Consider the following 27,865-nt stretch of genomic DNA (forward strand, 5'->3'; position numbering starts at 1 on the left):
AGAGCCGAGCGGGTGCGAGGCGGCCGCGGGGAGGAGCCGGGCTCGGTGCTGTGGGCTGTGGGTTCCGGGCTCGGTGCTGCGGGTTCCAGGTTCCGGGCTGCGCGCTCGGTGCCGAGGGTTCCGGGCTGCAGGCAGGAGGTGAGTGCGGCCTGCGCGGCCTCGGCTCGGGGCTGCGGGCTCCCGGGTGGCGGTGCCGGGAAGTCACTGTGGGCGGGGACCGCGCCTGCGGCGGGCTGCGCTCTCCTCCTCGTGGGGACTGCCCGCGCGTGGACCGGCTGGACCGCTCTGGTCCACCGATCGATGCCGGCCGCTACCCGCAGATTGGTCGCAGTGGTCTCCCTGGAGCAGGAACCCCAGTGTGTGAGAACTTCACTCCGGCGGGCGAGGCAAGGTCCCCACGGGGCTGCGCGACAAGAACAATCCCTGTGCTCTTTCAAGCGTACAAGCTGTTGCACAACGTAAAAACCAAACCCAGCAACCCTTTGCTTAGTAAGTTGATCCATCCTTCGCTAACGCGAAGGACTGTATTGGTTGCCAAGGGATTTCAAATTAAGTTGAGAGGGAAGGATATTTATAATTACTGTCAGTTTTTAATTATACTCAGAAGTGTGCCTTTCTAATGATGTGTGTGTGTGTGAGAGAGAGAGAGAGGAGAGGAGAGGAGAGGAGAGGAGAGGAGAGAGAGAGAGAGAGAGAGAGAGAGAGAGAGAGAGAGAGAGAGAGAGAGAGAGAGAGAGAGAGAGAGAGATTTGATTTGGGACAGGGACTCACTATGTTGCCTTGGCTGACCTAGAACTTGCTTGTAGACAGGCTGGCCTCAACCCCAGAGATCCACTTGCCTTTTTCTCCTGCATGCTGGGATGCAGTGTTTAACCCTAATTTCTGAGAACTTCAACAGTTTCCCGGAGCTACGGTCTGTTTTCACGTCTTCATTATTTTTTAACTTCCATATGGTAAAAATAACCTTTTGGAGAGTTTTAGTGTCGTGTAGCCACCAGTACAATCAGGATATAAAAATCAGTTCTACTAACTGTTAAAACCCCGTGTTGTCTTTATATCATACTTCTTATTCCTGATCCCTTGGAATTACTGGTGTTTTTAGAATGCCATTTAAGTGTAACAGTTTGGGCTGTTGATAACTCTTTTTCGAGGACTATATATAATGCCTTTGAGATTCAAGATGCATTCATGTTGGTTATGTTGGCGTGCATCTATCTATCTAATCTAATCTGTCTATTCTGTTCTCCTCTTGCTCTAGTAGCCAAGGATAACTATGAGACTGTGGTTTTTCTGCCTCCACCTCCCAAGTGCCAGTTTTACAGATATGCACCACTGTGCCAGCTGTGTGTGGTGTTAGGCATGGAATCCTGGGCTTTGTGGAGCTAGGTAAACACTATGGCAATTGAGGGAGTTATCTGTCCCACATTGTTTCCTGGATGGATAATTTCCTCCTTTTTTTTATTGGTATGTAGTGTTTAATTAGGTGGATGTGCCAAATATATCCAGTTATATTTTCCACCCATTGAAGGACATTTGGGTAGTTTTCAGTTTTAGGTGATTACGTATAGCGTTGTGATGGGGCTGGAGAGCTGACCCATTGGTTCAGAGCACTGGCTGCTCTTGCAGAGGACCTGGGTCAGATTCCCACATCCACATGGTGGCTCACAACTGTCTATAACCGCAGTTTTAAGGAATCTGATAATGCCTTCACACAAACATGCAGGCGAAACACTAGTACATTGATACACATAAAATAAAAGCAAATAAATCTCTCATCCAAGTGCTAACCAGATCTAACCTGCCTAGCTTCTGAGATGAGATGTGTTCAGGGTGACATGGCCGTAGATTGTTTGATTGATGATTGATTGACTGATTGATTGATTTTGTGTGTGTGTGTGTATGTGTGTGTGTGTGTGTGTGTGTGTGTGTGTGAGAGAGAGAGAGAGAGAGAGAGAGAGAGAGAGAGAGAGAGAGAGAGAGAGAGAGAGAAAGTGTGTGTTCCACAGCTTTCTGTGTGAACTTAAGTTTTTATTTCTGTATGGTATTGCGTTATGTGAGATTTGGGGATTATATAGGAAATCAGTTCTTCAGTTGTATCTTTAGCTATGAAAACCATTCCAGAGTGGCTGGGTAGTTCAGTTGTTCCTCTTTGCTCTTTATCCACACACACACTGGTGTCATTGGGTAGGTATCATGTGCCTTTAACTAATAGCCACGGTTATTGAATGTCTGTGTACTCATGTGCCACGAACACTTTTGTGTGTGCACTATCAACGTCTTTTGCTGGTTTTTAACTTGGTTGCATTTTCTAACACTCTAGATACCAATTATGTCAGATCTGTATTTTGAAAATGTTTTCTCCTAATCAGTGTCTTGTCTATTCATTACTTTCCTTATTCATTATCTTTTGAATCAACAAATGTTTACATTGAGAAAAGGTCCTCAAAATACACGTATATGGAGTAGTCTTGAATGTCACCCTCTTGTCTCTGCCTCACAAATGCAGGAATCTCAGGCATGCGCCACCCTTCTGGGCTGTTCTTTGTTGCTATTTACTTGGCTTTGTTTTGTTAGTTTGAGACATTCTCATTGGCCCCTACTGGCCTGGAACTCACTCTGGCCAAGGATGAACTTAAGTTCTGATCCTGCTGCCTCACCTTCCAAATACTGGGATCACAGGTGTGTGCTGCCACGCCTGGTTAATGTTTTTACGTTTTGAAATTACATTATTGTGATTGTGCATGTGGATGAAGTGTGCGTGAGGGCAGGTGTGCACGTGGCTGTGCACTCATGGAGGTCGGAAGTCAGCATTCAGGGGTCGGGTTCTCTCCGGCCACCGTGGAATCTGGGTATCAGTCTTGTGCATCAGGCTGAGCCATCATCTTGTACAGAGGTTCTCAATCTTCCTAATGCTGCGACCCTTTAATACAGTTCCTGGTTGTGGTGACCCTCAGCCATAAAACTATCATGTTGCTTCTTCAGAACTGTAATTTTACTACCGTTGTGAATCGTAACGTAAATACTTTTGGAGACAGAGGTTTGCCAGAGGGGTTGAGAGCTACAGGTTGGGATCCACTTTGAATCCTAGCTTGTCAGTTTTCCCCTCATGTTGTGCCCTCTGGTTTCCTGTCTAAGAACTCTTTGACCTGGTCAGGAATATCCTCTCCTATGGACTTGCTCTGCTGCTGTACGTTTGCATTTGTGATACATTTGAAGTTTATTGTGTAAGGCGAAGCTTTCCATTGTGTGGATCTGCTGTGAGGCTTCTCTCCTGCCACGTGCACGGGGGTGTGGATCTCCTCTCGCCAGTGTCCTGGTACCTTGATCTCAGATTAAACTGCTATAAAAGCGGACAATGCAATTTTCTTCAACTTGATTTTATTTTATGACGATTCTAGGGGTTAAACCTAGGGCCTTGGGCATGCCGGGCAAGTGCCCTGCCCCCGATCTACAAACCCAGGTTTCTTTTTACTTTTCATTGTGAGATAGTGTCTTGACAAGCTACTGGGGTGGTCTCAGGCAGGGTGGAGCTTGCTCTCCTGCCCTGGCCTCCTGAGAGTTAGCTCTGCGGCTGCCCCACGGGGCTAAGAGCTTCGGCTATTGAGATGTCCACTCTTACCTATTGGATCATTTTTTCTACCCTGCCGTAGCTACATCCACAAATAACCACATTGTACTTTTCTATTATTACACTTGTATACTTGTAATAGATTATATTAGATATTACTTCTCTATCTGGAGACAGGGTCTAGCCATATAGCCTAGGCTGACCTCGTACGCAGGGTCCTCCTGCCTCAGCTCCAACAAGTGCAGGGATCATAGGCCACATCCAGTTACTTACTTCTCTCTAGGCTTCTGTGATCCTTGGATCCCTCAGAAATGTATTTTTCATTTCAAAATATCAAGGTTTTCTTATCTATTCTGTCACTGGTTTCTGGTGTGAGCCCATTATGTTCAGAGAATACACTGTAAGACTTTCAGTATTTTAGATTTGTTTACCCTTTTTTAAATGATATATTTTTATTTTTGAGATTATAATCACATCATTTGCCATTTGCCCCTTCCCTTTCCTCCCTCCAGACCTTCCTGTGGATCCTGTCTCGCTTTCTTTTAAATCTATGACTTCTTTTTATATAATTATTGTTAACGTGTGTCTAAATACAACCTACTGAGGCCATATAATTGTCACTTGTCTTTGTTTACAGTGCTGACCTTTTGATATTGAACAGCCAGTTGGTGAGCTCTTCTCTTGGTAAAACTGTTTCTCCGGCTTGTCTTAGTTGCCAGTAGTTCTTTGTGTAGGGTTGAGGTCTTGTGAGCTTTCCTCAGTGTATGTTAGCATGTCTATTGACGTTGACCTTGCGTGTTGACCTTGCGTGTTGACCTTGCCTGGCTCATCCATACGCAGCCATGTTGGTGAGATTCTATAAATGTATCATCTGACCTTCTGAGGAGACACAATCTCACAGCAGTTGTCTGTGACGGCTCAGAATATGATCTATCTTGGTAAAACATATACTTAGTGCATTCTAATCATTTTTCTAAAAAAAAAAGTTGATGATTGCCTGCATGTATATTTATACACTGTATGTGCACACCTGGTAACCATGGAGGCCAGAAGAGGGCATCAGATCCTCTGGGACTGGAATTACAGATAGTTATGAGCTGTTGTATGAGTGCTGGAAATTGAACTCTGGAAGATCAGTCATTGCTCTTAACTGCTTAGCCATCTCCCCCCCCCCCCCCCCTTAGTGTATTCTTGGCAGGAAGTGTATTCTTTTCTATCTGCTCTTTAGTATCTATAGATGTAGGAGCTTTTGAATGTTTGCTCTGGGTATTACTTTATATGTGTGTGAGTGTGTGTGTATATACACATATATGTATATGTCAAAGCCTATTGGAGTTAGCATTTTGTCAGTTCCTGTATAAGATCCTCTTTCTACATTCCTTTCTCTTATCATAAATGTCTTAATTATTTTCTTCACATACAGTGTAAAGAAAGAAACAAGACATCTTTTGCATTTCACAGTATTTTTATATCTACCATGTTCATCCTTTTGATATTCCAAGATTCTGTCTCGGGAATTTCTTTTTGTTCTTCCTCGCAGACTGCAGATGGTCTCGGTTTTTCCTGATTAGAAACTATCCTGACTCCTCTTTCACTCCTGAAGGGTTTCATTGGGTTGCGGTTCTGTGTTGACAGATCATGTCTTTCAGTGCCCACAACATGATGTGCTCTCCCTTTTGGCCTTTAGGGCTGATGTTGTCATTTGATCTATCGGTAGTCGGGTTTGGTGGTACACGCCTGTAGCTCAAGCTCATGACACACTTCTTCCTGGAAGGCCACAGTTCCTAATCCCCTGTCAGAGGCAGGAGGGTCCGATGCTGGGGGTTGAACCCAGGGTCTGTGCATAAAAACATGTCCCCTACCACTGAGCTTAAAGCCCCCGCCCTCCCTTGCTAAAGAGAAGAGTCTTAAGACTGCAATGCCCGTTTGACACCTGAGAAAGGACGATTTCCAGGAAGGAGAGCCCAGTGCAAAGAGGACCACAGTGAGCACACCTGACCTCACTCTAGTTGCCTTGCAAGCCAGTGTTCCTCTTCGAGAAGTATGGCCTTGAAAGACATGGGCAGTGGTGGATCCCAAAGGAGGCAGCGCAAGCATCTCCCTGAGGGAGGGCTACGTGTGCTCTTTTGTGCTTCTTGGTTTTCCTTATGTGTGTGGTTTTTTTTCCCCTGTGTTTTTGAGACTGATTTCACTGTAGACCAGGCCGACTTTAAACTTGTGGTTGATCTTCTTTCCTCTGCCTCCTGAGCGCTGGGATTGAGGATGTGCACCACCATGCCCAGCTCATGCTTCTCTTCAAAAGTAGGTGCAAAGGCTACTGCTCTGAGGTTTCTGATTATGTATGACTAGATCTTTACAAGTACTTCTAGAAGATTCCTAGGACCATGCAAATTTATGGGGCAGGTTTGAAGACTTAGGAATATTCAGTTTGTGTAATGAGGGTTATCAGCTACAGGAGTCCAAATATAATAACCAAGTAGGCATGTCATTTTAAGAACTATAGAAAATTGGCTTCCTATTCTTTCTTAGCGTAAATATACATATTCTATTACTTTGTCTTATAAACTATAGCTGATCTCAAACCAAAGAATCCGTAGCATTAGATAACATGTATGGCACTCATTATAACGTGAGCACTGAAACAGTTAATCAAGAGCCCAGTGTGACACATGACTATTCATCATTACACAAAATGTCTCTGGGGTACTTTTTTAAAAAGTTACCTCTATGGTTGAAAAGCGTCGTTCTCAGGTTTTGTTTCTAATAATGCATTTGTTGTTACACTGTGTGGGGTTGTATTACATAAAATGAGTATTTGCATGTGTAACTCACATATTGCTAAAGTTTTCATACGTATCGTTGGTCAACAACTCTGTTAGATGGATATTGTTGCCAGGAAACTGAGTCACGGAGAGGCTAAGCAATAAATTCTGTACTTCAAATTCAGTGCTAAGTCTTTGTCTCTGTGAAAGAGACAATTGAGCAGATAAGAGATCAGTGTTTACCTTTCTAAGGTTAACAAGGAAAATGGTGGATCGGGAGCCTCAGCCTTTGGACAGATTGCTATAATGTAATGTGATTGTTTCTTGATAAAAATAATTTTATTTTAAGTTATAGGTTTGCTGAGACGATCTGATCACCTGGAAATAGAGCCGGTCCAGAAACGGTTTCTCCCTCAAAATGATGGAGGAAGATATGGAAGTAGCCATCAAGATGGTGGTCGTAGGGAATGGCGCAGTTGGAAAATCAAGTATGATTCAGCGATATTGCAAAGGCATTTTTACAAAAGACTACAAGAAAACTATTGGTGTTGACTTTTTGGAGCGACAGATTCAGTATGTACTTGGCGTTTTAGCCTTTGGTTCTGATTTGTAAAGTGTCTAAGACTCTACTGGAATGAGAAACTGCCTTGTTGTCCAAGCCAGGGAGCTTGTGTCGGTGGCTCCCGTAGCAGCTAGTGCGGCTGGGTTTTGCTGTTGGCTGTTTGTTTTGCTCAGTCTTTTAAACAAGGCCTTATGTTGTCCACATTGGCCTTGCACTTGCCATGTAGCCAAGGATGAGCCTAAACTCCCAGTCTCTTCCTTCTACCTCCAGGCACGTGTTTTACACAGCCTTCAGCTACTACACCTGCACGTGTTTGTATTTTTGAGACAGCTACTACACCTGCACGTGTTTGTATTTTTGAGACAGGTTCTCACTGTTGTAGCTCACACTGGCCTCAAATTGCTCTCCTCCTTCGTAGTCTCTGAGTGCTAAAATTATAGGTATGTGCCATCATGCCAGACCTGGGGGAGTTCTCAGGTAGGGTTTTTGTTTTGCTCTTTTGTTTTGCTCTGTTTTGTCATATACTTTAATCTTTGACTGTTTTTTTTTCCTGCAATTTTTCCCCTTTCCTCTAATATTTTTCATTTTCCTCCTTACTCCTTCCCTTCTCGCTTCTGTATGTTTTATATTTATTAATGACACCTTGGGGACTTGACAAACACAAACTGACCCTTGACTGACTTCTGCCTGATCTGTTATTTAGAAGGAATATCTCAGCTGTCGTATAATTTTCATTCCTTTTGTTTACATTGTCTCTGTCTTTTAATTTTATTTCTTTGAGTATGGGTAGGTGAGTGTGGCCTTGAACTTGCTGTATAGCAGAGTCTGGCCTTGAATCCTGATGTTCCGCCTCTACCTTCTAAATGTCCAGAATTACATTTGCTCACCACCAAACCTAGTGGTTCCTTAAAAAAAACAAAAAAAAACTGAAAAACACTGCATAGAAGTTAGAGAGATAATAACACGCCTTTGTCCTCAAAAAAGAAAAGAAGACAGGTTTAGAAGTATTAAATTTGCCCACAGAAAGGAACTCCTATTTCAGTAAATCCAGATTAACTCTAAAATACTTGGGAGAGATGCTTTTTGTCAGTACTGTTGAATGCCTTCAAGCTTCCTATGGATTGTACCTGACTCACTGCCCAGACACTAACTTGCAGCAGAGATAATGGTCGTCGTGGATTCCGGTCTGATATGCCTTTGTGGTACATCCACGTTTGCCTCCTTAAAACATACTTCAAGAAGGCTCATTTTGTCTTGACGATATTTATATTTTATACATGTACCTGAAACTAATTAATATTTTGGATATTAGTTGATTTTTTTCATTATTCATAGGCTTTTTAAAAAGATTTATTTCATGAGCCGGGCGGTGGTGGCGCACGCCTTTAATCCCAGCACTCAGGAGGCAGAGGCAGGCGGATCTCTGTGAGTTCGAGGCCAGGCTGGACCGACAACCTCCAAAACAATACAGAGAAACCCTGTCTCGTAAAACCAAAAAAAAAAAAAAAAAAAAAAAGATTTATTTCATTTTTAAGTGTGTGGTGGGGGTGGGCATGTATACATGAGTGCAGAGGCCAGAGACACCAGATCCCCTAGAACATGAGTTACAGGCAGTTGTGAGTCGCCTGCTATCAGTCTGGGGACTACACATGTAGGTGCCCTGTAAGAGCAGCATGTGTCTGCTTCTAACCACTGAGCCATCTTTCCTGCTGTACTCTTAGGCTCTTTGTTTGCAAATTCACCAACTTGCTAAAAATTACTTGAAACCACAGTCAGTGCTTTTGTGGTCACTTACTGGATAGACAGAGGGCTACAGAAACATTCGAAGTGTCCAACATGTACTTTCCCAGCTGTGGTCAAATAAGAAGTTACTTCTTGTTTTAGCCCTTATACGATAAACCTGTCCTGTTTTGTGTAGTGCACATTTTTCACGCTCTCCTTTTGTGCGGGTGATTCGGCTGTCTACATGGCCCCCAGCTGTAGCTCTGTCTGGTGCTTCTGAGTACGAGAAGGCTGTGTGTGCCTTGTGGAGAAGAGTACTGCGTTAGATCAGGGTTGTTCATACAGCAGTTACAGTGCTCACTCTCTGCTGCTGGACATGAGCTCAGTGAATTACTGTGTAATAAGGTGTCTTTAGGTAGAAACACATAAAGCATGATTAGGTCAATTAATGATACAAACTGGTAGTTCGTTTTCTTTCATTTTGAGACAGTGTCTTATAACACAAAATCAAGATTGTCCTGCCTCAGAATCCAATGCTGGATTACAGGTGTGCATCATCATGCTGAGGAACCTGACCTTGTTGTATTGTCCCCAAGAATAGGGTGGTTCTGCTTTTGCTAATTTAATATTCACAGAAACATTTGAAAGCAGAGGGTATAAGTCGGTGGTAAAGCGCGTTACTAGCATTGACTAGCATGCAAAGGGTCCTGGGTTTGCTCTGCAGCATGACAAAGTGATGCAGACCATAGCTACTGAGGTAAGATTCAACTACATGACAAAGTAGAGGTCCACCAAGCGGGCTGCTTCCTCCCCATCCTTACCCATCGATAGGGCACCAAACCCCATTTAGAATGGGGTAGTAAGAGGAGAAAATGATCTGACCCACAGGATTCCCCTTTCCCAGGTCTGCTTGTCTTAGAGCCACTAAGACTGTCATTGCAGCAAACACTGGCAGACAGAGTGTAGGGTCTTAGCTGTACCTTTACTATTGGGAACAGCCCTGTCATTTAAAATTAGTTTGCTCTGACTTTCAGAGTAAAGTCAACAATAGAGCTTTCAGACTTTCGGTTTGAAAAATAAAAATGTACATTGATATTTTTCACTTTGTATGGAATAAATTCATCTCTTGTTTCAGAGTTAACGATGAAGATGTCAGGCTAATGTTATGGGACACCGCAGGTCAAGAGGAATTTGATGCAATAACGAAAGCATACTATCGAGGTAAAATATGAAACTTTTGGCTAGGTGAAGAACATTGCTTTTTTGGTGTCTTACTTAGGGTTTATGTTGCTGTGATAAAACACCATGACCAAAGTAACTTTGGGAGGAAAGGGTTTATTTCATCTTACAATACTTAGGTCCCATTCCATCACAGAGGGAAGTCAGGGCAGGAACTCAGGGCAGGAACTGAGGCAGAAACCATGGAGGAATGCTGATTACTGACCAGCTTCCTTCTGCCATCCGGGACCACCTGCCCACAGTGGGCTGGGCCCTCCCACATCAGCCATTAATATAGAAGTGCCCACAGACCTGCTTGCAGACCAGTCTTTTTTTTCTTTTCTTTCTTTCTTTCTTTTTTTTTTTTTCAAGACAGGATTCCTCTGTATTATTTTGGAGGCTGTCCTGGAACTCGCTCTGTTGACCATGCTGGCCTCGAACTCACAGAGATCCGCCACCAACGCCCAGTGAGACCAGTCTTATGGAGGCATTTCCTCTTCCCAGGCATGTCTAGGTTTGTGTCAAGTTGACAATATCAACCAGCACACTTTGTTTGCTGTTTAAGAGCTTCTCTTTAAGAATAAAATATGGGGGGCTGGAGAGATGGCTCAGCGGTTAGAGCACTAACTGATCTTCCAGAGGTCCTGAGTTCAATTCCTGGCAACTACATGGTGGCTCACAACCACCATGAATGAGATCTGGTGCCTTCTGCTGGCATGCAGGCAGAAGATAGTATACATAATAAATAAATAATTAATTTTTTGTTTTTTTTCGAGCCCTGTTACAGTGCTTACCCCACATACACTGAGTCCCAAGTTCAATCCCCAGAACCAGAAAATAACAACAAATAACAGAGTGTTCACTGGATGTGGTGGCACACAGCTGTCATCTCAGCACTAGGGAGGTAGAACCTGGGGCAGAGCATGACAAGTTTGAGTCCAGCCTGGTCTGTGTTCTAGGCCATCCAAGGATATATTAGGGAGATCTGTCTCCAAAAAAATAAAAATAAAAATAAAGTTAATTTTAGATGATTTTCTAAAGCTCTGGTTCAGTATCCTTCTAAAGATCTTGTGGCCAGGCAGTGATAGTACATGCCTTTAGTTCCAGCACTCAGGAGGCAGAGGCAGGCGGATCTCTGTGAGTTCAAGACTAGCCTGGTCTACAAGAGCTAGTTCCAGGATAGTCTCCAAAGCCACAGAGAAACCCTGTCTCGGGAAGCCCAAATAAATAAATAAATAAATACATACATACATACATAAATAAATAGATAAATAAAAGATCTTGTGAAAAAGCTTTGTGCTGTAGACAGGCTGTCCCACCTTAAAGCCATGTGACACCTATGGGCCGTAGAGACAGAATCAGCCAGAAACTGGCCCATCATTTTCTTTCATGACTCCGTCCAGATAACGTTGGTGTCTGGCTTATTTTCTTCTCCATAATTGTGTAAGACTTGGGTTTTCAGTTTTATTTTTATGTTTTGGTGCTTCTGAGCTTTTTCGAAACTTGGGCTAGGCACATACTCTTAAGATTCTCCTGCCTCACCTCCTGTGTACTAAGATTACAGCACTATACCACCTAGCCTGTTTTCTTTAGTAATTTTTTGGTAACCACGAATACCATTTCTCTTTATTATGTTTATAAAATATGTTCTTTGCCAGAACTAAAAATAGACCATCGTGTTGCTGCTTGCATTCTAAACATGATGTTTAAATTACTTTCTATTGTCTCCCTTGGATAAAAAGGCTTTAAATAGCTTTGGTTTCTGTGAATTTATCATTTTAACTTAAAATGGCCTTAAGTTTATAAATAGAGTCCTGTTAAAAGCTCATCATAATAATGTAAGTCTTTATCCAATTGTGTTGAAATGGCAGAGAGGGTGGGAAATGGATGGTTCTTCTGTTGTTTTAGCTTCCTTTTGTAAATTACAGAAGGCAGCATTTGTCCCAGTACAGACTGAATTCAGAAAAAACAGTAGCAACTATACTTACATCTGAGGGGGACTTCATTCAGCATCCTTCTGTGCTTTCTTCAGGGTTCCATAAGATCACTGAAAAGAGAAAATCAATTTCAAATTGGCTTAAGCCACAGACAAGGTGTGTTAATTTGATTAAGTCTGGAAGTAGCATAGTCTTTAGCTGTTAGGTTTTAAAATTGGAGCTGGGTATGCTTTATGCCTTTAATCCAGCATAACACCCAGGAGACAGAGGCAGAATGATATCGATGAGTTTGAGGCCAGCTTTATCTACATAGTGATTTCCAGGCCAGCCAGGACAACATGGAGACTACAGAGACTTTAAGTGCTGGTAGCGAACTTAAGTCCTCTGGAAAAGCCCCTAGCACTCTTAACTGCTGAGCCCCTGCTCCACCCTCCACGTGCGGCCTGTAAATAGGTTACAACAGCGTGAGTCACAGTGGGAAGCCACTTGGGATTCCATCAAAACTCTTGAGAAAGTCTACTCTAGGTAGTAGCAGACAATGCTTTTGGCCCACACAGAAGGGGGCATGCAATGAAGTAGATTTTAATCACCCCTCCTTGTTTTCCTCCTTCTGTGACTTATAAGGGAGGAAAATGTACATCTCTGCCCTGAAAGGTTCTTGGTTTTACACAGCATACCAATGCATGCTTTATGTGACATGGGAACTTTCATGAGGAAATGAAAACCCAAAGAAACAGTTAAACATTAGATTTCCTGAAGAAAGACCCCGAGAAAAGATGATAGGGAAGCAGGCAAGGCAATTCATTTGCATTTGTCTCTGCGCCCTGCCACCTTTTCAGACAGTGGTCCCTTCCCACTTGAGCGCCTCGTGTCCCACATTTAGGAAGAAGACAGGAGACCCTGGGTTTCATGACCCTCTCCAGGAGAAATTCTCCACGGTGCAGTGCTATACTTTGGTGTAGTATGTTCTGAGCTCCACCATTACTATCTCTCCTAAATCTAAAATGCTTGTGCAGGCTTGGTTGTGCCTCCGAGGGGAGCACAGCTCCTTCCCAGATGCAGTCCTTCTGTAGGTAGCTCTTGGCCATTACCCCGCCCACTGCCCCCCTACGTGGGTCTTGTTCTTTATCCCACCCACTTCCCTATTCCATGTAGGTCTGTCCATTTTGCTCTCAGCCTCTGTCTTCCCTCGCTTGAATTCAAGTACCAGCCGTCCAGAGGGTTGTCCCCTTCTAGCTGAGAAAACAGCAAGCTTTCTTGTTACAACTTGTGGACATCCATACTGGGTCAGCAATGAAGATGGAGTCAGTACAGAAACAGCCCTCACCTTGGAGTAAGCAGGTGGTTTATTCTGCAGCCAAAACCAGTGACTGTGGCCCAGGAACACAGGTTTGGGCTGCTCCTGTTGGGTTCTAATGTGGCATCAGTTTCATGAAGTAACAAGAGTAAGGAAAAGTACAAGTCACACGTTCCCGCTACATGGATGAGGAGATCCTCAGGCGGGTTCAGCAGTGGGGGAGATCTCTGAGACAGGCTTCAGATACTGCCGGCAGCATTCTTAGCTTTGCGGCTAATAGGAGCTAGGAATCTGTCCAAGCATTCCCAAGGATTTACCTCATAGCCACAAGGGTGTTAGGTCATATACAGCGATGGGCAATTAGTGGCATAAAAGGGCTGACGCTAGCCAAGATTACGTGGCTCTGACCTGCGGCATTCCGCCCTCTCCTCATCATTGAAGTCGTAGTCAGTCTGCCTCCGTGGTCACAGCTTCTTTTCTGGAACCTTGTCCACGGCCCCCGCTTTGTACACATGGCAAGTGTCAGATATCAAGTGTTTAATGTCTCCCACCACTAGGATGCTCATTCCTAGCTTCTGATCTAGATGAGGCTGAGTAGGCAAAAAGAAAAAGAAAAAAAAATCTTAAAAAGGAATGGCTAGGCATGGTGGCATAGCCTTTAGTCACATCACTCTGAAGGCAGAAGCAGGGATCCCTGTGAGTTCAAGTCAGGGTGGTCTACATAGTGAGTTCCAGGACAGCCAGGGCTATGTAGAGAGAACCTGTCTCAAAAAAAAAAGGAAAAAGAAAGGAAGGTATGTCAGATGAAGTCATTAAGGAAGAAATTCCTGGATCATATCAAATCTATTAGCCTTATTATCTGAGCTGCATTTTTGTCCTCTGTAACTGACATAATAATACATGTGGTATGTAATAGAAATGCTATATACTATATTATATGATTATATAATAGGAATTCTATATACTATATCACATGTGATATGTAATAGGAATCATCAGTTGAGCTTCATGAACTGAAGGTAGCAGCCTTAATTAGACTAATTTTATGTTCTTCTGTCTACACTCATTGATACTTCAAGGAACATTTTATTTGATGTTTGGAACACTTGAAATCGCTCATTATCTTTTAATTCCAGTCAGTCTTGTATCCAGTTTGACTCTGTAGCTAACCCCATGTGGAGTGGCTAGCTGTAATTTTAGAAGGGATTGGTGTTCAATATCTACGACATGGTAACTCTATTTGTGGATAATAACCTTCTGGTGCCAGGGTTTCTTCTCGCAGTGAGTGGTGCCATCTGCTGAGTCTAAAGGAGGAGTTCAGAGTAGGGTGGTCATTGTGAACCGGATGGGCTCTTTCCCTTTCCTGTGTGGTTGTGTATAGTGAAGCCCTTTTTGCAGCTCTACCAGCCTGAGCATTACTTCTTTGTTGTCTTAGAATGTCCTGAGATTTTAATAATGGGTAATTATTTGGGCAGATGGTTGGGATCTAGGAAGTGAGATTTGTTGACTATTTTCAATAGGCTGGTCAGAGGAAGTCAGAAATAGTTTATAGGATGTCATGCACCACTCCAAATCCATTGCTACAATCTGTATAAACATTAGCTGTTTTGTTTTCTGGTAAATGGCATGCTCCAGTTAAGATAATGAGTTTATTGGTTAGAGCAGTTTCAGTCTTAGGCAATGATACTCTTAGTTTGTATCAAGAATGGAAGTTACTAAGTACCCTGACAGAAATTGTTCCTTTTCGTCTTCTAAATAAAGTAGCTCTGCACTTCCAGCAGACGTTTTCAGCGGCATCTTAGGAGAATGATGTGTACCAGCCCTGCCTCTCCTTCCAGCTCATCTGACATGAGGAGCAGGCAGAGGATGCAGTGCCACAGGGGACATCTGCAGACAGAGCACAGTGCGCCCTAAGAACCTAAACAACTCAGGGCCAGAGAGGTGGCCCAGCAGTTAGCATCCACATCACACTCAAAACCATTAGTAACTCCAGCCACAGGCAACCTGACACCCACTTCTGCCTCCAAGAACACCGGCATCTGTGTAGTGCACATGCATACATGCGTACATTCATACACACGTGCAAAGTGTGCATACATATACATAAAAACAAGTCTTTAAAATTTTAGGCAACTCCTGGATGTAATGTGACTTTAGCAGAAGTTCCATGTGATGGGGCACATGCGTATTGTGAGCTCGGGAAAGGGACCTACCTCCTCGACTGTTTTTAAAGCGCAGCTGTGGCAGAGGATGGCCCTCAGGCAGGGCAGTGTGTTGCAGCAACCAGGTCCAATTGCTGACTAACATACCTGGGGGCTGTGACTTCTCCCATTATTTGAGTCAGCTTGCCCACTGCATCCCCTTGTTTCTCATGAATGAAAGGGGGAAAGAGAGTTGATAGTTTGGGTGCCCTAATGCAGGACTTGGTAGGCCTCAGTTGCTGCATTTTTCTTCAGGTCTAGCTGTGTGGGATCTGGTTGTTCCTGTTTAAATTTACACAGGGTTAAACAATAAGTAGTTAGTTCTAGGAATCCTCTTAATTGAGTTTTGTTTTGTTTTGCTTTTGTTTTAGAGGAAAGAAAACTCTTACAATAGCAGAAGTACAGTTCAAGAATCATGAGAAATCCTGAAGTCACTATGTAACCCAGGTGCTCATCTTCTTGTTGGCAAAAGTGCATTTTGTATCTTGATACTTTATGGCCCTTCCTAGCTAGTCCCTGCAATAAGATCATATCTTTGAAAATTACCATGTGAAGGAGAGTTCGATCAGGTCATTCACTTACTGTGTCGGAGTAGACTCATGAGAACATTATAAATCATATCTAAGAATCTGAGAAAACTACGTGTATCCCTGTGGTATCACAATGCACTTATATGGCTGATTCTCCCACATGATGGCAAACAAATACTGACTGTTTGACTCATCAGGGATTCTACAGAAGGCACTGCAAAGATCTGGCATTGACAAGCAGGCTGCTTTAGAGGAGGGTTAGATAGCAAGATGTGTGGATCAGGTACCACCGACTGGTGAGGGATGGTCTGACTCATTTATGGCTGGGAGCTCCAGCACAAACCTCCATTCTCTTCCCTTTGGCTGCCTTGTTGGTACTGGGGTGTTGCAAGGGGTTAAAAGCCCTTTTCTCAGAATTGCTCTGTGGGGGTTGATTCCTGTTGGGGCTTCTTTCCCGAGGGCATCATTTATGTTAGGGTTGCCTTTACTGTCACCCAGTCAGGGCCACTGAGCTTCTTTGTCCTGTGTCTGTTGAGGATTTTGCCTGTGATTCCCAGGGCACCTGTGAAGGAAGGCTGTCCGTTTCCTCGTGTAGGGATCTTCTGACTCCTTCATAGGTGATGTGGCGGACAAGAGGATTCCTGTGTCCCCAAGTTAAAAATCGTCTTTCCCTTTTGAGAGGAGGAGCTATGAATATTTTGTGGTTTTAAAAAGTCCTGTCCTAACAATGGAGAGGGACACAGATCACCAGTAGAAGAGTTGATACCCTGCAGTTTCCCAGCTGGAAATATACAGGGTTTGTCTTAGAGGCAGCTGTGGGGAGCTCAGAAACCTCCACCATCTTAGTCTGACTTTTACTGAGGGAGAAAGTTTTTAAACATGTGGGATTTAAAGCAGACAGTAGCTCTGGTACCAGCAGGGCCTTTGCTTCCTCTAGGTTAATAATTATTGTTGTTTCTCCCACAGTATTACTAACAGAAAAAGGAAAAATTCCAGATTCCCGCAGAGCAACTGTATTCTAGCTTAGTGCTTTCTTTCAAGGTCTCTCAGGTCTGTTGTCCGTTTTGGGAGAGCAGAAAATTCAAGTTCTTACAGTTTAGAAATGTTCGGGTCTTTTACAGTAGTTACGAGTAGCCTGTCTCAAGGTAGGAGGAGTTAATAGGTCTCTTTATCAGGAAGCTCAACAGTTTTAATTGAAAGCTTAGAATTTGAGCAGTGAGTTGACCTTCTAAGGCGACAAGGGCGGCCCAGGCTATATTATTCCCCTTGACCAAAATGGTCAAATCTTCCTGCCTTTCCATAAGTGCAGAATTTAACAAGGCATCACTTTGTTCTGTCAGTCCTCAGGGGAATATTATTAATGAAAATCTCACTGCTAGACACAAGGTACCTATCTCCCTAAGGTCAGGGATGCCCCAGAGGTACTAAAAACAACACAGGCTGTTGTCATTTCTCATGGTCTCCCACCACCTCCAAATGGTAAGACTGTTGCTGAGGACTCCACTCCCTTTGGATAAAGGACATAAAGGAATCAACCTCTACTGACCAGGAAACTCTCCTAGATAGCTAGCTTTTGTAGGGCTGGAAGTCACTATGCAGGCCCTTGGGGGAGAAAAGACGTCAGAGGTCTCCTTTAGCATTGAACCTTGTATGCTGCAATATAACAGACATCCCTGGCAACATGTGCCCACGGTACAATAGTGGCCTGCCAGTTATGGGGGTGACCAGCTCCTTTCTGCTTGAGTATGGTACTGCTTCACAGGAGCGGTTGCATGCCTGGTACTATAAACCTAGTCAAAAGTCCACGACTGAGGAGATTTGGTAAGTGGTATGCCTTATAATTATTTGTGCCTATTTCTGCAGGTTTATGTCGCTGTCAGTCACAGACTGAATCTGCTTATGGTTTCGGTGGGTACTGGTTAATATAGACATTCACAAATGGACAAGTGCTGAGGTAACTGAGTGCTCAGCTGTGGATTAATCATCTGCTTCACCCTCCCCCCAGCCAAAGTGCAGGAGACAGCGCGGGAAAGGGTGGGAGTGTGTGGCAGCCGACACAAGGGGAGAGGGCTGTGTAACCTGGCTTCTGGGCATGGCACGGCTGTTGTACTCAGCACACAGCAGCCTTGCTTAGCTGCTCAAGACCTGTCGTCCATCAAGTCAGTTAGAATTCCAGCATTTTGAGTGAAGGACTCTGAGGGTGGGAGTCAGTCACTACCCTTCAGGGGAGGTCTCCAGGGGAGGTCTCCATGTCCCTATGAGATTAAGCTAGATTCGTGTCTGGTCTGAGACTCACTGTCAGGTGAAGCCCTGTGCTTGGAGATCTGCTTGTGCTCGTTCCAGAGACTGACGTTGGTTTTAGGACTTACTTCTGTGGTCTCGGCGTTAGAGTTGGTGGTCCCGCTTTTATTGGTGTTTGTGGCAGTTTTGTGTTGTGCCTCCTTTCCTTTTTCACACGGGATGACTCCAGCTTTCTTCCATGGCTCCAGAGACAGTTTTTTATTATGTTGTCTTTGAAAAGTTCAACAGTTTCTCCTTGAGCCCCACCTCCACCCGGTGACTAATTTGGGGTGTGATCCTAGAACGAAGTAAAATACTTGAGGGGGAGGGTTAGGAAAGGGGGAGTCTTGGAAACCTGAGGCTGCTGTACTGAACATAGAGGCTAGTTATCACTGTAGAAGACTTGGGGCCAGTCCCTTTAAAGAACCTTGTAGAGCTGCCTCAGGAAGCTGGATATTTACCAGGTCCTCCTCGGGATGCCCTAAGAAAGCCAAGGCACCACGAAAGAAGAAACCACAAGTAAAAGCATAAACCCCTTGAGGTACAAGAAGAGGAACCTGCTTGAGGCGGTGGGAAACCTGTGACTGGCACAGAGCAGGCCTCTGCAGCTGCCCCATGGGGAGGGGACACAGTAGGGGGTTGTGCCAGGGTCCTTGTCTATGTGGGCCAGTGTCCACCAGTGACTTAATTACTCCCAGGCCACTGCAATTGCACCAACATTACATCTTCCTGTCTTCTGATGCCCACCTATCACCTCCCTGATAGCTGGAGGGAGGCTGTGCTTTCTCTGACCCTTCATTTCTCAAATAACATTAAGCTCTTTCCCACTCTTCCTGGTTTATCTGGCACAGTTAGGGGAAGTAGGAGTGGAGGTACTGCTCCACCCTGTCCCTGGCAGCAGCCTGTGACATTGTCTTCATCTTTTGGGGACCTCAGGCAAAAAACGAGATCCCCAATCACATGGTAGAGTACTTCAGGATGAGGCCGTATGAAGTAGAGTTCGAGTCAGTTGTCTCTGGGGAAGAAGAGACAGCAGCATGGATGCTGGCACCTTGAAGAGTCTTGCTTCATTACCATTACAAAAGTGGAATCCCTTCCTTCTTGGGAGGCTTAGCTGTTATCTTCAAAGGGTTTTAGAGGAACCTGAGATCACAGGATAGCTCCTGTGGGTCACAGAGATGCAAGAAATGGGGTTAGTCTTTTCTGAGACTCCAGAAGATTCTCTTGAGCCTGTTCTGTCACTTTTGTAAGCAAGGGCACAGTAAAACTACCGAAGTGGACCACTGTAGGTAGAAAGAAAAGTTTACTGGGGAAACAAACTACTGATCTACCTTCAAGAATAGAAGACATTGGGGCTGGAGAGATGGCTCAGAGGTTAAGAGCACTGACTGCTCTTCCAGAGGCCCTGAGTTCAATTCCCAGCAACCACATGGTGGCTCACAGCCATCTGTAATGAAATCTGGTGTTCTCTTCTGGCATGCAGACAGACATGGAGGCAGGATGTTGTATTGATAATAAATAAATAAATCTTTATATTAAAAAAAAAGAATAGAAGACAGCAATTGGACGGGAAGCACAGAGATTTTACACAGTCAGCAGGGTGGGGGTTCTGAGCAGTTACAGGTTAGGATTAACTGGGAACTAGATGCCCTGCCCGAGGTGGTTGACTGATGGGATGGATAAGGAAAGATTCCGAGGAATGCTGAATTTAGGCCAATAGCAGTCCTTTGTTGACCCTGTCAAGAGTCCTTCTTTTTAGGACATTGTCACCAGCAGGAGGCAGGGGGCACTTTGGACCTAACATCACCAGGGTGTGAGAATTAACATGGAGTCACTGCTTTTTCCAGGGGGTTGCAGTTTATTTACTTATTTTTTGTTTTTAGATAGGGTCTCATTATGTAGACTGGGCTGACCTAGAACTGGCTATGTTCCTGCTTCTGCCTCCTAGTGCTGGGCCTAAAGGTGTGTGCTACAATGCCTGGCTCTGTTTTCAGTCTTAGGTATCATTAGCTTAATGTGACAGCTGATAGCTAAAATTTTGTCAGAAGAACAGCCAGGCCATTATGGTGTGAGTGTGTGGGTTCAGGACACTGGTTATTGTATTCTTTAGATTACTGTGCTGACTAGTTTTATGCCAACTTGACACAGCTAAAGTCGTTGGAGAGGGGAGAATTGAAATCCATGAGATCTGGCTGTAGGCAGCTTGCAGGACATTTTCTTAATTAGTGATTGATGCTGGAGGAGCCATCCACTGTGGATGGTGCCATCTCTGGGCTGGTGGTCCTGGATTCTGTAAGAAAGCTCCAGTATGCAGCACCCTCCATGACCTCTGCATCAGCCCTGCCTGAGTTCCCGCCCTCACTGCTTTTAATGATGAACAGTTGTATGGAACTGTGAGGGAAATGGACCCTTCCTCCCTCAAGTTTATTTTGGTCATGGTGTTTCATCACGGCAGTAGTAACCCTAAGACAATCACTGATATTCTGACTAAAATAATACTATTTAAAAGTAAGTAAGCAGATTGAGTAAATTGTTTGCTTTCTTGGAGTTTCCTGAGACCTGTGCTGTAAGGAGATGACAAATCTTACCATAAAGCTTTTAGCAAAAGCTTGTCATTCCCGCTTGCCTCTCTGCCCTTCCCACCTCTCGGTTGGACCAGGCTGTGCTTCGTGATGTTTAACATGTTCAGTTGAGGTTACTTTGACACTTTGGCCATTCATTCTTCATAACAGCCTGTGCTTCCTAATCAGAAAGTCCACTGAAGTGACTGTTCGAGCGTGTGCAGAGGGGGTCTCCCAGAAGTTGGTCTGAGTAGGTGGAAAATGTCCGTGTCCTGCACACAGTTGCTTTGCCACTCTGGTAACGGTTTCCTTCTGTGCTCCTACAGGGGCCCAGGCTTGTGTGCTTGTGTTTTCTACCACAGACAGGGAATCTTTTGAGGCAATTTCCAGCTGGAGAGAAAAAGTAGTCGCGGAAGTTGGAGATATACCAACTGTGCTTGTACAAAACAAGATTGACCTGCTGGACGACACGTGTATCAAAAAGTAAGATGGCCTACACGTATCTGTTCTTCATTGTTAATATTTTGCTAACCTTAAACACTTGCCTTATTTTAAGTTTTCTTTCTGAGAGTGTGTGTCTCACTCTGTGGCCTAGGCTGGCATAAGCTCCTTTCCCATCCAGGTGGACCTCAGGCTCATCCAGCCTTGGCCTTGTGCATGCTGGGGCTGTGCTCATGTCCAGGTCCACTGGAAGGGGGCTCACTCACTGGGGGCGGCGCTCTTCATGCTCTTCCAGCACGACAGCCATTTCCCCGGAGAGGAACTCTAATGACTTTGATGACCTCTCAGAAATGTCTTATTGGACACAGGGAAGCCTTGGTTACAGGGTGGGGAGAGCCACACGGGGAATGTACAACAGGAGGCTGGGGGCCACAGGGAGCCATTTTGGATCAGGGCAACCACAATCCCAGTAAATCGACAAACAAAAGAGTCCCCATGAAACTAAAACTAAAATGTACTCTTACTGTCATAGCTTTTAATGTGCTCACTTTAATGTTTGGTAATTAGAGTAAAATAAGCAGCTTGCAGTGTAACCAATTCAAGTGGTGTTAAAGAGAAATAATCTTTATAGTGGTATCATATAGACTGTCCTGTAGTCCTTGTAACTGAGGGTGACTTTGAACTTTTGACCCTTCTTCTGTCTCCCTCTGAAGTGCTGGAATTCACAGGCCTATGACATTATGCAAGCACTCTACCAACTAAGCCAAGCCCCCAGCCCCAAACTGAGATAGATACTCTAAAGAAAAGGGCCGTATAATTGTTTTGTGACTTTATAGTACTGGCAGATGTGTAAAGAGAATCTTTTTCTTTTGCTAGCCGCTTTGGTTTATCCCCCGCCAGTCGCCTGGGCTCTGCCGCGCCAGCCTGGTTCTAGATCCGCATGAGTCCCAAATAAACACAGAGGAGGCTATATTAATTATGAAGCTGTTGGCCTTGTTTGTCTCTTACTGGCTAGCTCTGCCTTAAGTAATTACCCCATAATTGTTAATCTAAGTATGTTTCTTACCGGAGAATAGTTCCCGGCATCCTACCCCCATGGCATCACATGTTGACTCTCTTGTGTTTCCCCTTCCCAGAATCCTCCTCGACTCCTAGTCCCTCCTATCTAGGTTTTCTATTGGCCAGACAATACTTTATTGACAAATGCACAGGCAAATAACAGGACTTCCCCAACACAGATGATTGGTGTTTGTCCCACAAGAACAGTGAAGGTGAAAACCCTGTGGTTTGTTAAAGGGGAGACCTGTCAGGCTTCTTCAGAAAGGGCCCTGCACCCCTCCTCCACCCTCCCCCTCCTCCCGCCCTCCCCCTCCTCCCTGTCATGCTCCAGTGTTACTCATCAGGTACGAATCAAAAGTATGTTTGTTTGTTTGTTTGTTTTTTGTTCAGTGAGGAAGCTGAGGCTCTGGCCAAGAGGCTGAAGTTAAGATTCTACAGGACGTCTGTGAAGGAAGATCTGAATGTGAATGAAGGTGACCGCCTCTTTAAAGAAACTTGTGGGGTTTTTAAGTGCTATTGCTGTCATGCTTAGAAATTGGATTTCAAAACAGGTTGAGAACAAGTTTCTTCTTGTCACATTATAGTAATTTTGAAAGTATTCTGCTCCAAGGGCCCTTAATTATTCACTAATATTGATGATTACTTGTTGCTTACTCTTCCGGAAACTCCTAAGATTTTCAGTGGGTTACTTCTTTGCCTGTTTTTGGGTTTTTTTTTTTTTTAGCTCTTAAACTCTAAGCCATAGGGCCAGCAAGATGGTGATCAGGGGAAGGTGCTCACTGGCAACTCTGACAGTGAGTTCAACCCCTGGAGCCCACAGAGTGGGAGGAGAGGAGGAGCCGTTCTGCAAGTTGTCCTCAGTCTCCACATTCTTGTGCCACACACAGAGAGAAAAACAACTGACAGAAACATTCTAACAAAACTAAGTGTGAATGAATACATCTATGTAGTTCTCGTGCATAAATTTTAGAAGTTACTGAACCGCTTTATTATTCCACCATTGTAGAGACTCCATCAGACAGCAAAATTTCTTCAGTACTTTCAAGTTTAATAAAATAAGGTTAGCTGGGCATTGGTGGCACACACCTTTAATCCCAGCACTCAGGAGGCAGAGGCAGGCAGATCTCTGAGTTCGAGGTCAGCCTGGTCTACAAAGTGAGTTCTAGGATAGCCTAGTATACAGAGAAATCCTGTCTCAAAAAACCAAACAAAAGAAAATAAGCTAGAAGAAATGTTTTTAGATTTTCTCTCATTCTAGAATTTTCATTTTTAGATTGCAACTGGATTGTCACTTGGGTCTTTATTCCGTATAGTTTTCTTCAGAAAAGAAAGTGAAAGGGAAGTTGTTTAAGCAGGGCATGGTGGGTGGATGTAATTTTAAGTTTATGTAGTTAAGTCCAAATATTGCAATACGAAAGTTGATTTACTTGCATAGTCATACTGTGTATGTGTTTATTCTAGTTTTTAAATATTTGGCTGAGAAACATCTACAAAAACTCAAACAACAAATAACCGAAGATCCAGAGCAGACGCATTCAAGTAGTAACAAAATCGGTAAGTGCTTGGGAAATTTCAGCCCATGTGTTTACCTGGCACTTACTCCATTTATTGTGTTGTGTTTACCTTTTTTATGTGTAATATGCTCATTTCTTTAAGAAATCTGGGTTAAAACTGTCAGAATGAGATTGCTGAGCTCGGTGAGTATCCGCTCTCTTGTTAAGAGTTGTTCCTGCTGAGTTTCGGGGTCATCCGGCAGACAGGGGAGTGCTTCTGAGAAGACCCGTGTGTGTGTGTGTGTGTGTGTGTGTGTGCGAGCAGGCTCCCCGCCATCATCTCTCCCGAGTGTTCTCCTTTCCTGCCCTTCCCTCTCATCTCACTACTTCCTACTGATCTTTCTCTTGTGTGGGAGACACCGGTGAAGCGTAGCAGTCCCTGAAGACTATGTTACCTTCTCTTACAGTAGCTGACCGTGGATTTGGGCTTGCACAAAGATGAGAGCCGTGCTTGGTACATTGTCATATAGTATGCTTGCATATTGTATATCACCTATTAGACTGCACCTTCTTGTGGGTGGGAACTGGTCTTGGATTCTGTTTCCTTGATGGCTTCTATGCCCAGAGTTTCATGTATCTAGATGCTCGGCAGTTCATAGGTTAGAGGTTCCATTCTGTGCATAGCTTCCTCTATCATTCCCTTGTCACTTTACCTGTTGGCCAATTTGATTATGGTAGTTTAGCCTCAGGATGCAAAGAGGAAGTGGAGATGGGTAGTGGCAGTGCAGCAGAGTTTAATGAAGCCGAACTGTTCCAGTATAATAAAAAATAAAAACAACCGAGGTACTCAATTATATGTCTGATTTCACTAGTAAATAAGGTGTATATGACAGGTGACTTGGAGGTGTATAAGTCATTCTGTTTTTCCCCAATTATACAGGTGTCTTTAACACATCCGTTGGAAGTCACTTGGGTCAGAATTCAAGTACCCTTAACGGTGGAGACGTCATCAATCTTAGACCTAACAAACAAAGGACCAAGAAAACCAGAAATCCTTTTAGCAGCTGTAGTATACCCTAAGTTGTTTCAGGGAGGGGAGCAGGATTGCATTTGCAGTTCCCTGAGGAGCACCCAGCATCACTGTGTGTTCGAGTCTTAGCGGACCTTGCACCTCGCCCTGAAAGCTGACATTGTAATGTTGCCCTGCAGCGCTTCTCAGATGTAGATGGAGACCTCTGCTGGAAAATTACTGCCTTGGGCATTCATTCTACTTCTTCACATTAGACGAAGCTTCTCCTGTTTTTGAAGGGACACCACGGGACATGTCAAAAACGGGTTTTGCTGAATTTTAAATGCTGAAAACAAAAATGAAATGACTAAATATATTGGGTCCAGTTTTACTCTTAGAGACTAAGGAGAGATAGCAAGTGTTCTTTTTCTGGAACTGATCCTCTAGCTTTTCTGGAATGTTCATTCTGAATACTGAAGGAAAAATTCAGACTTTGTCAGCCTGCACTACTGTGTGTTGTCAGTGGTCCTCGTGCAATATCTGTAAAGTGTAGATTGTGGGCTTGTGCATGCAGACACCTGGCCCCAGAAAACAAAGGTCTGTGCGCTAGTCAAGGGTTTGTAGATTCTAAGTAGGTCACCCATACAACCATTACACATTGTCTGTCTTTATGGTCTCACATGAGAATGTCGAGACATATTTTACAAAATGAACTTGGACTTAAATGTACTGTGTGCCAAAACAGCCCCCTAATTTTTACAGTGCTTTGGTAGTAGGATTTGTATTCGTGGCATCTTTTAAAGGCAGTGTCCTCTCCAACAGTGTAGGTGAAGGTAATGTAAACATCCGAATGCCAGACTTCTCCCTAGTGAGAGTCCTGCATTCTTCTCCGTGGCCACTGTAAGATGGCAAGCTCTTGCTGTCACAAGCTTAGCCACATCCCCCGGTCCACAGGAGCCAACAGTCACTCAGAAGATCCTGGGAAGTGTGTGCACACTTGCTTCCGGGCTGATGACTGAGACCCCAACTCTGAACTTTGAAGATGAAGGGAGCCATTTTTTCAGAATGTACAAAAGATAGTCTCTGGTCCTGACCCAGATTATGAATTTTCTGGAGCCTTGCAACTCTGAAGTATCCTTCTGTTTACACACCTTGTATAGCATTTTAAGACTATTGCTTGAACTTTTGTGGCCTTTGGTTTACACAGACCCTTATCAGGAGCTGTCAGCCCCGAGATGTCTGTAAAGAAATGACCCAGTGTGTAAATGATGCTTGTAAACTTGTAGTTTGGGACACTAGCCTGCCAAAGAGAGATAATTTCATGAGGTCTTTTAAAAAAACTGAATATTCGTCATTGCTGGTTTTATTTTTAAAGCTTGAATCACTCCTTTCCACATTCCTGGTTTTCACAGGATTTCAAATATATAAAAATGATTTTTCTTGAAAAATGTGCTATGACGTCATTTTCTATTATTTTTATCAAAATATGTTCAATATATACATAAATGATTGATGTATTTCTCTTGTTCTTTTTTGTTTTTAAGTTCACCCCCATTGTACTGCCCTCACCCTGCCCAGATTGATGTTGAGAGCATAGCAGAAGTCACGGAGTGCCCTTGTTACGTAGTCCACACTGAATGCTCGCCCTTCACAGCAATGAAAGGGTCTGGCCTCATCCATCCCCAAGTAGTAAAGATGCTTGTTCTGTGTTATCTGCTGTTAGCACTCCCATTGCTGGCGGTGGGCTAAGAGGTGGGGGCCTTGGTTCCTAACCAGGGTCCCTGGGTGCCTGTGTGCCTCATGGTTTCTCTCATACAGTCGCCTTAGCTTCTGCACAAAGTGTGTTTGGTGGCAAGTGGTCTTGTTATTTTTAATTGGCAGGGTTAAATTGGAAGAATTCATTATAGACCATTGTAGCTTAATCATAGTCACTAAATGTGTGGGGAAAAGGTGTGTGGTACTTCTCTGTAAAATAATGACCCAGTCTAATTATGGCTGCTGATTCCTTAATGTTTGTAACAGAATTTTATGTATTTTGTTTTATCTTTTTTAATGGAAGTCTTTGTTACACATTTGAAGTTTTACTTTGCATTGCTATATTTTATACTTTGAGAAGTCTAACATCAGCCACAAGTAATTGATTTATCAATGTATTTAATTCTGAAACCTTTAGAGGTCACCTTGCTTTCTTTTGTGACTGTAACTTTGGTGAAGCCCCTTGGTGATGATAAAGAGAACTCTGTCCATTTGTGCTCTAGTTTTCTGGCATCATCTCCCGTGGTTAGGGTCAAGCACACAGCTGTGGAATAATTGCCATATCAAAGAGTTCCTCAGGTTTCCTCTTCCAGTCTCTGCCTATGTACATAAAACGGCCCTGTGAGGCAGTACAAATAAACACAGGTTTAACTGTTCCTTTCTATCCACTCAAAGTGACAGCACACATCTTTTTCAAATTAGAGCTAACACTACCACAGAGAAGCTGTATGACCGACGCTTCCCTGCAGAGTGAAGTTAAGCAGTTGCTTCTGACCTGGGAAAGCAGCGCTGAGAAGAACTTGGGAGTGTGGGCCCGCCCTGTGCTTGCCACCAGGAACTGGGGTCTAGTCAGAACATTAGGATGAGGAGTTGGCCTTAGAATCCATCATCCTTTGGAGAGATTCTGGTACCTGCTGTGAGGTACTCTGGGAACACCTCATTGGAGCATCACTCACAGACCGACCGCAGGGGGCTCACAGGGTGAGCGCATCCTCCGCTGCAACCATTCAGTGACTAGGTGGCTTTAATCACCATAACTTGTTACTCTGAAGGGTTTCATAGATGCAACTTAAAAAGCTATCATACAAAGGAAATTATCTGCATACAGGTACATAAACCACAGTGGGGTCTGAAATACCCAGGCACCAAGCTCCCAGATAATGGAATGATTTGGCCACCAGAGTCTTTGTTACTACTCCTGATGTCTCTTGAAATATCTATAGTAGGATGTTGATAAATGGTATTTTAAAAACAAAATCTTTGGATCAAAGGAAAAACTTTACCCCTCCTATATTTTTGTTACTAATAAATAATGCTTTTGTAAATCTGAATGGGAAACTACTTGTATGTATTCATACTGAGTGGTACTTATGCCTTTGGGGTTAATTTAAAAATGTACTACTACTTGATTACAATTTCAACAAAGATGAATTCCAATAACCAAAATAATAAAGCATTTTAAAGCTAGAA

General features: G+C 43.8%; 1 protein-coding gene across 4 annotated transcripts; it reads left to right on the plus strand.

The window, feature by feature from the left end:
- On the plus strand, positions 1-27,862 carry Rab23 (RAB23, member RAS oncogene family). Of its 4 annotated transcripts, none has more exons than XM_040729301.1 (7): positions 1-138; positions 6,680-6,903; positions 9,750-9,835; positions 20,965-21,121; positions 22,529-22,611; positions 23,600-23,692; positions 24,572-27,862. In XM_040729301.1, the coding sequence occupies exons 2-7, from the start codon at positions 6,749-6,751 to the stop codon at positions 24,709-24,711; spliced, it is 714 nt and encodes a 237-aa protein (XP_040585235.1). In that variant the 5' UTR covers positions 1-138; positions 6,680-6,748; the 3' UTR covers positions 24,712-27,862. The 4 variants fall into 4 exon arrangements, with proteins under 4 accessions (XP_040585235.1, XP_040585237.1, XP_040585236.1 ...); XM_040729303.1 differs by having other exon boundaries at positions 29-138; positions 6,686-6,903; XM_040729302.1 differs by lacking the exon at positions 1-138 and adding an exon at positions 361-489.
- The last annotated feature ends 3 nt before the right edge of the window (positions 27,863-27,865 follow it).

Source organism: Mesocricetus auratus, unplaced genomic scaffold (assembly GCF_017639785.1).
Source record: "Mesocricetus auratus isolate SY011 unplaced genomic scaffold, BCM_Maur_2.0 Super-Scaffold_100021, whole genome shotgun sequence".
Taxonomy (NCBI): domain Eukaryota; kingdom Metazoa; phylum Chordata; class Mammalia; order Rodentia; family Cricetidae; genus Mesocricetus; species Mesocricetus auratus.

Bases quoted from the DNA above. Each gene is read 5' to 3' on its own strand.
- Rab23 (XM_040729301.1), top strand. From the start codon at position 6,749: ATGATGGAGGAAGATATGGAAGTAGCCATCAAGATGGTGGTCGTAGGG. The intron at 21,122-22,528 runs GTAAGATGGCCT...TTTTTTGTTCAG, and splicing joins GACGACACGTGTATCAAAAA to TGAGGAAGCTGAGGCTCTGG. The intron at 23,693-24,571 runs GTAAGTGCTTGG...CCAATTATACAG, and splicing joins TTCAAGTAGTAACAAAATCG to GTGTCTTTAACACATCCGTT.